The 11,202-nt window shown below is 45.1% G+C and overlaps 1 protein-coding gene across 2 annotated transcripts; it reads left to right on the top strand.

Annotated features, from left to right (window-relative positions):
* The first annotated feature begins 287 nt into the window (after nt 1–287).
* Nucleotides 288–10,934, top strand: LOC308224925 (mitochondrial carnitine/acylcarnitine carrier protein). Of its 2 annotated transcripts, XM_080625297.1 has the most exons (9): nt 288–416; nt 1,320–1,412; nt 3,663–3,790; nt 5,950–6,040; nt 6,754–6,871; nt 7,996–8,068; nt 8,608–8,717; nt 9,151–9,275; nt 9,787–10,934. In XM_080625297.1, exons 1-9 carry the CDS (start codon nt 312–314, stop codon nt 9,847–9,849), a joined length of 906 nt encoding a protein of 301 aa, XP_080481423.1. In that variant the 5' UTR covers nt 288–311; the 3' UTR covers nt 9,850–10,934. The 2 variants fall into 2 exon arrangements, with proteins under 2 accessions (XP_080481423.1, XP_080481424.1); XM_080625298.1 differs by lacking the exon at nt 1,320–1,412 and having other exon boundaries at nt 293–416.
* The last annotated feature ends 268 nt before the right edge of the window (nt 10,935–11,202 follow it).

The raw sequence follows: 11,202 nt of genomic DNA, 5'->3' as shown, positions 1-11,202 counted from the left end.
ACCGAAGCCCCGGAAGGGGGGTGAGGTGATGGAGGGGATTGAGTCGGCGGCGTGGGGTCACCCCAAGGAGCCGCCTAAGTGCTCTTAGGAGCCGCTGTCAGCCTGGCGGGACCCCAGCCGGTAGCAGCGCTCGATGGAGGAAGGTCCCGCAGCTGCTGCCGCGCTCCCGACCTGCCCCGTGCTCACCGCCCCCAGCATCCCGGCGTGCTGCGCGGCCCGGCACTGGGGTAAAGGTCGCGGGGCGGACAGGGTGGCACTGGCTCGGCGGAGCGGCAGCGCCCTGGTCCCGGTCTTCACCCACCGCCGCCGCCATGGCGGAGCAGCCGCAGCCCATCAGCCCCGTGAAGAACTTCTTCGCTGGTGGCTTCGGGGGGGTCTGCTTGGTGTTCGTGGGGCACCCGCTGGACACCATCAAGGTGAGGCAGTGGGCGCCGACAGGGCCCGGTGCCGTGCGATGCGGTTCAGTCTGTGGCAGCCGGCGGGGACTACGCGGGGAAAAGCACGACTGCCTGCGGGCGGTGGTGGGAGGACTACACATCCCGGTGTGCACCGCGCGGAGGGAGGCTGGACGGTCTTAAGGTCCCGGTGTACTTCGCGGGGCTGGTAATGCGGCGGGGCGCCCTCTGTCGGTGCGGAGGCCGCCAGGTCCCGTTAGCAGCTGGTTTCCAGTAAGCGTTAAAATAGGGGCGTCGGTGTTTTTGCCGTTGGAAGGAGTCGGGAGGCTAAGCTGATCCCGTCAGGACCGGGCTGCGGCGAGGACCCGGCCCTCTGGGACAGACAGAAGTCGGAAGCGACCCATGGCACACACAGGATGGAGGCACAGGGCAGATACATGGAGACAAATGGGGTGTGGAGGGAGGGTGCACGCACACGCCAAATGTGTGAAGTGGAGCAGTGACACGACATTAGCTCTCAGGTATTGAGGTGGGGTTGTTATCCTGATGTCATCTCAGCGATTAATTCATTGAATATGTTAATAATGAATACATGAAAATTCAATCTCATCTCTTCTGCAAAGGGTGAAAGTGGTGTCAATCTTTAACAACATCATAAAGTCCAATCACAAAGCTTATTCTGTAACAGTCATCTCATGTCACCATACCATAGAATTGTTTTGGCTGGAAGGGACCTTAAAGCTCATCCAGTTCCAACCTCCTGCCTTGGGCAGGGGCCCCTTCCACAAGATCAGGTTGCTCCAAGCCCCATCCACCCTGGCCTTGAGCACTTCCAGGGATATATTTCATATAGAGGCATTCTCAGAATTAAAGTTTAGATAGTATTATTTAATAAAATATTGTGTTCATATCCCATCTCACAAGGTCAGACTGCAAACCCAGCCGAAGCCACAGCCTGGTCAGCCTTTGCTCTATTCTGGGACCTTTGACTGCTTCAGAAAGACTCTGATTGGAGAGGTACAGTGTTAGCATGTCATCTGCAGCACCTGCTAAAAACATCAGTTGTTTCTCTGTGTGGCAGGAATGGAATCATGTGGGAATGTTGCCCTCCTGGAGACTACACCATTCTGGGGTTGGCAGTTGGAGTGGTTCTAATCCAAGTTTATAGGTGGATTACAAAACTTGTGAAATACTTGGCATCCACATTACCTCCAGATGTATGTCTCTATTTTGCTAGACACTTTTGGTTCAAAATAGTATGATATTAATGCCTCAAGCTATAGGCTGGAGTAATGTTGGCAGTTGTTTACCAGCTTTGTTATTGTAGTCAGTGGAATCTTGCTGTCTTTGGTATTTGGAGTTGTCTCTGGAAATGCTGATACAAGCAGGATATCAACTTTGTTGATACAAGTAGTATTTTTACTTTTTTCTATAATGTGTTATACCATCTACAGGAAGGCAGAGGAGCATTAATAGGTGGTTTTATTTCTTTTTCTGTTTGTTTTTTTGATAACAGAGGGACAGTTATAGCAGTTTTGTTCAGTTTTCAGAAGGTGGACAGTGGTTTTCACTCCTGAATCAGACATACAGAATCATAGAATAGTTATGGTTGGAAAAGACCTTAAGATCATCCAGTTCCAACCCCGCTGCCATGGGCAGGGACACCTCCTGCTAAACCATGTCACCCAAAGCTCTGTCCAACCTGGCCTTGAACACTGCCAGGGATGGAACATTCACAGCTTCCTTGGGCAACCCATTCCAGTGCCTCACCACCCTCTCAGTAAAGAATTTCTTCCTTATATCCAATCTAAACTTCCCCTGTCTAAGTTTGAACCCATTACCCCTTGTCCTATCACTACAGTCCCTAGTGAAGAGTCCAGCTCCGTCATGTGATTGAACCATAGTCTGTTTTGGTTTTGTAAAGACAGGCAGCCTTCGTTTAAAGTCTTGTAAGTGACATAGAATCTATTTTTCTGCTTCACAAGTTTTCCCAGCAGCTATTTACCACTTGGAAACAATGGCTGTAAAGCCCCGCTGTTGCTTTACTAGTCTGAAGTCTGATTTCTAACCACTGGATCTTCTTGTGTAACTAAGATCTGCCTCATATCCAAAATCTTCTTTCATGATGGTATTAACAGGTTGTTATGCAACCAAAGTAAATCTTGGTTCCCTAGTCTCTCCTACAAAGCACTGAAATACTTTTCTAGCCCTGAATCTCCTGCATTTTTTAACACCCCTGCTGAAGCACGGACGTTAGAGCAGAACCGTAATAATAGCCTTGTGATGTGAAGTTCAGAGGTATGCTGCCTCTTGACTCCTACTCAATACTCATCAGTTTCTGTGAGGAAAACTATTAAACCTTCCTGCCAAGGCCTTTTGTTTCCCTCTGGAGGAAATGGAAGCAGGGAACTGCTCATGGGAAGGTTGAGCAGGAGTGTCTGGTCTTTCTCAGCCAGATCCAGTATCATTACAGTTGGTTGTGCCTATAAGAGTACAGACACAAACTGAGATACAGTAATTTATTTTGGGAGAGGAAAGAAAGGGGTAGTCAGACCAGCAAATGTTTAATTTGTGCCTTTAGCCTTTATCTAGAAAGATAACTCCTTTCTGTTAGACAAAGTTCAGTTCAAATGCAAGATAAATGAAATAACTGCTGCTGCTGGGGTCTGCATGAAAATTTTTCCATGTGTGTAGCCTGCTGAAGGGAAACATCAGGAGTGTAAATTTGTATGCTGAAAAGGTTTTGACTTGGGAAAGGAAAAAAAACCCAATTTGCTCTTGAACTTGTTTCAAATTGAGTTTGTGTGGGGAGTGAAGTTGTTCAGGTTGGTCTTCCTGGCTCTTCCCTTATTTAAAGAATGAATCCAGCATTCTCAAGCTCAGTGTCAGGATTTTACACTACTGCATTTGATGACTTACTAATAAAGCACGCTTACTAATAAGAGAAGACTTTCACAATAATCCTTAGGACTATTACTCTGTTGACTTTCAACTGAATTTCCTCATACTTGAGATATAAGTACAGGATGCCTAGTACTGGAACAGAAGGGTATAAGTGGTGCCTGTTTCCCAGGAGGGACAACTTTCCCTTGTAACAACCCCTGAGCCTCAGCTAAACATGTATCATTACAAATGAACAACAGCCCCTGTTATTCCTGTGATTAATTTGGTTGTATGACTGACACTGTGTTGTGGCTGTTCTCAGTAAGTTGATGTGTGCAAAGTCTATGCAAAACCAATTAATTCTTGTGATACTGTTTCTTGCAGGGAGTCCGAGGCTTATACAGAGGAATGGCAGCTCCTGTTGTCGGAGTGACACCCATGTTTGCTGTGTGCTTCTTTGGATTTGGCTTGGGAAAAAGACTCCAGCAGAGAAAACCTGATGACGTTTTGACGTGAGTTTCTGGGTTAATCAGACAGTTGGGAAAGGCACTCCAGGGCTCTTGCAGGCTGCTGTGTTGTTGCACGTTGAGTGTGATGTAAATTTGTCTCCTTTCCTAGGTTATAAATATAGTTCTGAAAATTAAAACACTCATATTTAAATGCTTCTGGAAGCGTGGGACTGATAACACAGGCTAAAAACAGACAGCATGTGGGCAGGTGCTGTGCAATTCCCTTTCTACATAAGAAAGAGCCATTAAGGAACAATTCCGGTTTAGATGGGTACAGTATGAGCTATATAATGACTGCCTGCCAACAGTCTTGCTAGTAACAGAAGCTATGGGAGAAAAATAAATCCGTGGCCAGGCGGTCTTGATAGCGTTCACAGTACTGGTTCTGTTTCCCCCGTTATCTGTGACTGTTGCTGTGTCCTTACATCAGGATATAGTAATAGCCACAGAAATGTTTTATTACTAGTTTCTGAAGGGAGGTGTTTATGAGCAGGCCTTCTCTCAGGCATGTTTAAGCTTCTGGAAAAGAGGTAGGAAGCGAAGAAAGCATTGTGTGGTTTTCTACACGCTAACTTAGGCATGAAAAAAGCCCCCCACCCATAAAGTGCTCTGTTAACTAGTTAGGATTTTTAGCTCTACAGGAACAGAGCTGTAGCTTAGCGACATTATATTCTATTATTTTTGCAATACGCAGGAGCTCAGTCAGAAATCAAGAGTCCGCTGTGTTGAGCCATGCATGGTGGGGTATGGAGATGTGGTTTCCATTAGAGCCTTGCCTGCATGGGGACTGCCCAGGTGGTGTGAGTGCATGTGGCTCTGCAGCACTAACCACTGCTGAGACAGAATGAGATTCCTCTGCGCGGGTATCTCAGAGGGAGCAGTGCTGAGATGCTGGGGCACTGCTCACCCACTGTTTTAGTGTCCTCATGCAGACAAGGCTGAAGGGTAAGACCAGGGGGACAGTACGGAGTGGACAGTACAAGGAAACAAATGGGCTGTGGGCTTATTTCCAGCAGCCTAATCACCTCTGTTCCTTGTGTTTTATACGCATCATACCAAAGGGAAGCTTTAAGAAGCAAGCTGGAGAAGAGCAGTGTAGGGTTTTGAGTCTTTATGCGGAACTCTTCTCAAGCAGAACAGTGGGAGAGAAAGAGCAAATAGATGGTGGAACTGTTGTTGTGCCCAGCTGTGCTGTGGGTGCAGACTTGACACAGTAAGACACAGTGTGCTTGGGACATGAGGCTTAAAAATAAAGGTCAGACTCTTAGCACCATGGTTATAGGTCTAGAGACAGACAGGGTGTCAGTGGTTCCCAATGCAGGGAAGATTTGGAAGGAAGGAGATAGAAGAGGCTCTTCAGGTTTTGCTCCATCTTTTCTAGGCCTGACTAATCCCAAGGTCAGCTAGGAAACTCACAGCTCAGTTTGAGCAGAAGGTGCATGTGGAGTGGTGAGGGAGGTCTGAGTGGTCAGGAAGATTTAGTGGGAATTTAAGAATAAAGAAAGGTGGAAGAATTAGAAAACCTGAATAGAATGCCATTTCTTGGGCAAGTGAAGAGAAGTAGGAGGTGTGGAATTTAGTTAAATTGAGATGTTAGGTCATCTTACTAGAGGAGGTAGCAGGAGGTTGGACTTGAAGGTAAGTTTATGATGCTTCTGTAAGGAATTTCTGTCACAGAGACTTTGCCATGTGAAAGCAGAAGCAGAATGATTGGGATGACATCATCAATGCTGGCAGAGGCTGGAGTGAGGGACTGAGAGGTTACAGAAAGGAGGCTCCTGGTTGCACAAGTAGGAATATGTCTGGAAGCTGGGATCACTGAAAAGTGTGGGAGAATGGAGGAGGAAGAGACTGCTAGGAATAAAAATGAATGGGGAATGCTGTAGTAAAAATATGCGAGTATAAGGAATACTAATACAGCGGATATGAAGAGCTGAGTTATGGTTGCTGTGGGAACCAGCATGTTCAATCCTAGAGATCTTAAATGTTTAGCTCTAATTTCGCATTGATGAGGCACTTCTGCACTGATCAAAAGCAGTGGATGCATTTCTAGTTCCACTACTACTGTGTGGAACAGCATAATCTGGTGACAACAGGTGTCTTTCTGCCTTTCATTTCTTATGTACTGTGTGTGTCAATGTCTCTTCTGTTTCCTCGGGCAGATATCCTCAGCTGTTTGCTGCTGGTATGTTGTCAGGTGTGTTCACAACAGTAATCATGGCTCCAGGAGAGAGAATCAAGTGCCTTTTGCAGGTAAGGCATTGGACAGTGGTGATCGGAATTTAATTTTAGGGGTCTTGTCTTTCCATACCAGGAACTTCTTTGGTTAGTGTATTTACTCTGTTCTGTTTTTTGACAGGAGACAACTGTCATTTAATGCAACTGTGTCATGAAGAAGCATTATGCAAACTCACCATGACAGTATAAGTACACCCAGCATTCATTGCTGTAGCCATTTAACAAAGCACAAGCCTTGTATTATCTAGTATTGGCACTAGCAGATGCCTTGGTCTACTTCAAAGTCTGGAAAAGTCTGGGTTTTTTTTCAGTATGGAAATGTTACCTTGACAGCTTCCCAATACAGAACTAAGGAATGCATTCCAAAACACATGGAATAGTGACATGATGATACATTGGAAGCTTTTCTTCGCATACAAATTGAAGGTGACTTTTTGTCAGTGCAAATGTAGAATTACCTAACTGACTTCAGTTGTTTCAGGCTTATACTATGGAAAAATAAAAGAGAGTCTAGTCTCTGCATGCAACAGTAAACAAATCCTCAGCTTGAATGTGAGAGAGCTGTTTGAGGAAGTGACACAGAGGTTTCATATGCAGGAGTGCCTGTGGGACGAGTGTGTGCTCCTTCCTGTCTGGAAAAATGCACATGGCTTTCTAACTATTAGCTGAATGATTGTTCACCAGCCAGAAACCTTCATTAGTCAGAAACTATCACTTTAATCCTTCAGATCCAGGCAGCTACAGGTGAAACTAAATACAGTGGCTCTTTGGACTGTGCAAAACAGCTGTACCGTGAGGCTGGGATTCGTGGTGTGTACAAGGGGACTGTGCTCACCCTCATGAGAGGTAACTGATGGGGGTTTCATGATGCTTCTTCTGTGTGGGGTACTTTAAGAGAGGAAGCCTGCCATGGTATCATAGATCTCACCATCCCTTTAGACAACTGAAGATGCTGTGTCACCCTCCTTTCTTTTTTTTGCAGTCTGCAGAGCTACTCCAGTGCCTCAAAGAGACTGAGAAATAAACATGAGATTCTCAGTGAGTGAGGAAGAGATTAGATGACAGGGATCAGAGGGATATAGAAAGTAGTTAAGATGTGAGAAGCCTAAAGAAATGACAGACTTCAGGAGAGGAGCAGAGAGAACAAAGAGCAAAGACAAATACAGAAGTGGGCTTTGTGTATTCCTTTTTTTTTTTCCTTCCCTGGGAGAAGGCCTGTGACTGTCGCTGTATCATGCTGCTTTGGAAGAGGTGATTGCAGCAGTTCTGCTTTCTACCCAGTTGAGTGTGGGTTATTTTGGACTCAGATGTCACGACCCCTCTCACAACAACAACAGAAGTAATTGTGCCAGACATTGAGTCCTTCATGTGTTTTGGTACTTTATTCTTTGAAAGGCGTTAGATTGTTCCCTGTACTGGGGCAACATTTCCCAGTTTCTGTGCTTTGATATCCCAGTTTAGGAATTTGTTCTATCCTCTGCTTTTCATGGAAGTGTAGCAGGTACCAGTGTAACTCTGGCAATGTAACTTGGGGTGATTCTCCAGTTCAGGCATGAGCTAAGAGTGGGCTCTGGAAGCACCTTAAAAAAAACAACCCAAAATAGAATTATTAGAACAAATAATGTGCAAAACTCCTAAAGCTCCTGAACTGCTCCGGTCTGCTGTGCAGTAATTAAGAAAGCTTAGAGCTGTCTCTTCATTAGCTTAACAGCCAGCAGGCAGGTTACAGTCTGACTTGAAAGGCTGCTTCTAGAAGTGCTTGCGAAAGGGTGCGCTGTTCTTGCCTTTAGCACCTGTTCTTCCTTGGAAAGTTCAGGCTCCTCTGTCCAGAGCAACAGAAGATTTGGTTTGCAGAGGAGGTTCAGAAAGGAATCAGGATGTGCTCAGTGGTGGTGCTGAGCTGGTGTGGGGCTGCTCTGCCTCTAGGCTTCCTTTCGCACTACTCATAGTCTTTGTTGTTTACCCACCAGATGTCCCAGCCAGCGGAATGTACTTCATGACGTATGAGTGGCTGAAGAACATTCTGACCCCTGAAGGAAAGAGGTTAGTGAGATCTTGCAGTCATCATTTTCTGGACTTCCCAGGCACTGCTGATCTCCCCAGACACAAAGAGCAGTGTCATCAAAACAAATCAAATAAAATGGTTGCTCATCTTGTGAGTTGAGCTGGTTTGGGCTGGGGTTAACTGACAATCAAAAGTGTATTCTGAGGTTCTCTCAGATTTGAGCCTTGGGTCTTATTAGCCAAGTAAGCAATGCCTCAAGGTTCTTCTTTTTCACCCTTATGTGTGCACAGAGCTGGGAATTTTGGTTGTTGAGTCTTTTGTTTACCTTTTTTCACAGAGCAGCTGTTTTGTGCTGCTGAATGAACCTGTCCGGTGGAGTTAGTACATTTGCCCACAGAGCTCTAATTCTTGGAAATCTTGCTCAGACTCAGTGCTCTGTGTGTGTCTGCAGCATTGTGCTGCCTTCTGGCTCTCATCTGGGCTGCCTCTTTGTCACCTTAGTGAAAACAGATGAGAATTTGCTTCTTTTTTAACTTTCTCTGGGTTTGTTTTCTTTTTTCCTTTCCTCCCACCACAGTGTGAATGACCTCAGTGCTGCAAGGATCCTCTTTGCTGGGGGCCTGGCTGGGATCTTCAACTGGGCAGTTGCCATTCCACCAGATGTGCTGAAATCCCGTTTCCAGACTGGTGAGTTTTATGTCAGCTTGTCACAACCACACTCAGTGTGGTGCTTTGGGAATGGGATGGGCAGCAATGGAAGATGCCATCTGAGAACGCATCTGGAAAGGAGCTTGTCTTGAGCTTGAGACACGTATGTGAAGAACCCAAGTAGCTTTTTAGGTGGTTTGGTGGACTTGATGATGTAGATTCTTCGTGGTGATGGTGAGCACTTACCTTGTGTTTACTGAGCCTTTAGTAAGATGTCTTCTTTTGTTTGCTTGCTTTTGACTGAAAGAGCTAATTTTCCTGAGCAGATGTTGTCACAACATAGCTTAAGCAATGCTTGGATTCTGGTGTCACCCACATGGCGTAGCAGTATGAAGCTGTTGAAAATCCTGGGCTGTTAAATTTATGCTTGTGGCTACCTCACAGCTACTAATCTGTTTTGCATCCCTTTCAGCTCCTCCAGGAAAATATCCAAATGGCTTTAGAGATGTGCTGAGAGAACTTATCAGAGAGGAAGGAGTTGCATCTCTGTATAAGGGCTTCACAGCTGTAATGATAAGGGCATTTCCTGCTAATGCAGTAAGTAAATTGTGATCCCAGCTGGGGTTCGGGGATGGCTGCTCACAGGGAATGTTTGCAGTCTGCAGAGGAGAGAACTGGCTGATCAGTGTTGTACCATTTCAGTGAGATTCTTGTCTCTGCAGGTGCTTTTAGCTGTTGCTATCTGGTTCTAAAAACGTACCTTAGTCTAGGAGGAACACCAGATAAACCTTTCTTCAAAGCTTTGTGTGAAAGCCTTTTGTTGACTTTCTCTGATAGTCTTTCTCTACTGACCCTACATCCAGTAGAAGACAGAAATCCGTGATTAAATTTAGACCAGCTTCCCCTTCAGTAAATAATGAACTGAACAGAGAAGTTGTGCCTTTTTGGAGGGGTGTAGTAGAATTCTTGCCTCTGGTCCAAGGCCTTTTTTAATTCTCTTCCTCCTCCCCCATCAGCCCCATCAGGTGTGCATAGTGCTGCATTTGAAAAACAGTTTGGATCAGGTTTTTAGAATACTTACGTGGTCTGTGTGTTTTCTCTTTTCCAGGCATGCTTCCTTGGGTTTGAAGTTGCTATGAAGTTTCTTAACTGGGTTGCACCAGGTCTATGAAGACTAGGGAGTCTCTGGAAATGAGAGAGGAGGAGAGTGCAAGTCTGCCTCAAAGGAATAAATGAATGATCACTTGAAGTTTCAGGAATGATTGCTTGCCTAATACCTTTTTGCCTTCCTCACATTCTTTAGGTGGTGCTATGTGCCGTTCAGAAACGTAAGCCATAGCTCTGAAACAGAGTTGATGAGGAGTTAGAGGTGATTCACCTGTCTTCTGAGCCGATGTAGCACAGCAGTACTGCTGCTAACAGACAGCTATCACTATTACACAATTACACATGCTACCTTAAGTCCTTCCTCGTGGAGGAAGGGGACACTTTTTATAATGTAATTCTTTATTTACTGAAGAAACATGTAGCTGTTAATGCTGAAAAGCTTCCTCAAAACAGCTGTTTGGCAGTGTGTACTTAACTCAGGGTGTATGTTAGCAGCTGCACGCACTGGTGTCTACAAGCAGTGTTAGAGCACTCTTGTCTCCTGTAGTTTTACTTGTGGCTATTCCTATGTTTTCATCTTATATGCCTGTAATGAAGCAAGCACAGAACTAAGCAGGGGAGGCCAGAGCTATGTTTCAGGGGGCAGGAGGTGTTACAGGTGCTGTATCAGATCTTGCACGCTGATCTTTTCTGTGGAACTAGTAGGGAAAATGAACTATGCTTAACATTTGTACTAGGCTTTACTGAGGCAGCCAGAGGGGAAACATGTTTGATTAACCTGAACTTTTCTCATAAATCCCTTTCTGTCCCAGTGAAGATATCCAAATGTGACTTCAAAAGTACAGCACAGTTCATAGCAACCCATGGTATATTTGATTCATCTGATGCTGTGTCCTGGGATTCAGTCCCTGACACTGACCTGAGAAAATTTAACAGCACTTCCGAGAGCTCCATTGTTCTGACACCAGGGGGAGTACCTGAAGGAGACAATGGTTCTGTGTCTTGTCTAACTTTATTCTTGATCCTGTTCCTTGTTTGCTCTTAATATCACTAAACATAATCACATTTTCACTGAGAAATGACTAATGTTAAGAAGCAAAAAGGAATTCTAATTTCTCTTGATTTTGATGCAGTGTTATGAAACTCAATAAAGCTAACTATTGCTTGGCTGGAACGTGTGCTGCTGTTCATTCACTTCTTGCATGGTTAGTTTTGCAAATGTTTTCCAGTTCTTAACTCCAAGATGTGATTGTGAAGTACATTGTGTTGTGCTGCCTGTAGCTGTTAACCCCTTGCCTCTGAGCTGTTGGATTTCTGACATGAGCTGTGGAAATGAATGTTCTGCTCTTCACATGTTTGTCGTGCAAGTCCTGTTAGGAGCTGTGTTGCAGATGTTATTCTAGTGTTAAAAAGTCAC

The sequence above is a fragment of the Psittacula echo genome (assembly GCF_963264785.1).
Source record: "Psittacula echo genome assembly, chromosome: 9".
Lineage (NCBI taxonomy): Eukaryota > Metazoa > Chordata > Aves > Psittaciformes > Psittacidae > Psittacula > Psittacula echo.
The sequence above is the reverse complement of the archived record's forward strand: the minus strand, read 5'-3'. Positions and strand labels throughout refer to the sequence as shown.

What these genes read in the sequence shown, in the direction of transcription:
- LOC308224925 (XM_080625297.1), top strand. Translation starts at nt 312, where the DNA reads ATGGCGGAGCAGCCGCAGCCCATCAGCCCCGTGAAGAACTTCTTCGCT. An exon ending in GAATCAAGTGCCTTTTGCAG is followed by an intron (nt 6,041 to 6,753) that starts GTAAGGCATTGG and finishes TTAATCCTTCAG; the next exon opens with ATCCAGGCAGCTACAGGTGA. An exon ending in TGTGCTCACCCTCATGAGAG is followed by an intron (nt 6,872 to 7,995) that starts GTAACTGATGGG and finishes TTTACCCACCAG; the next exon opens with ATGTCCCAGCCAGCGGAATG.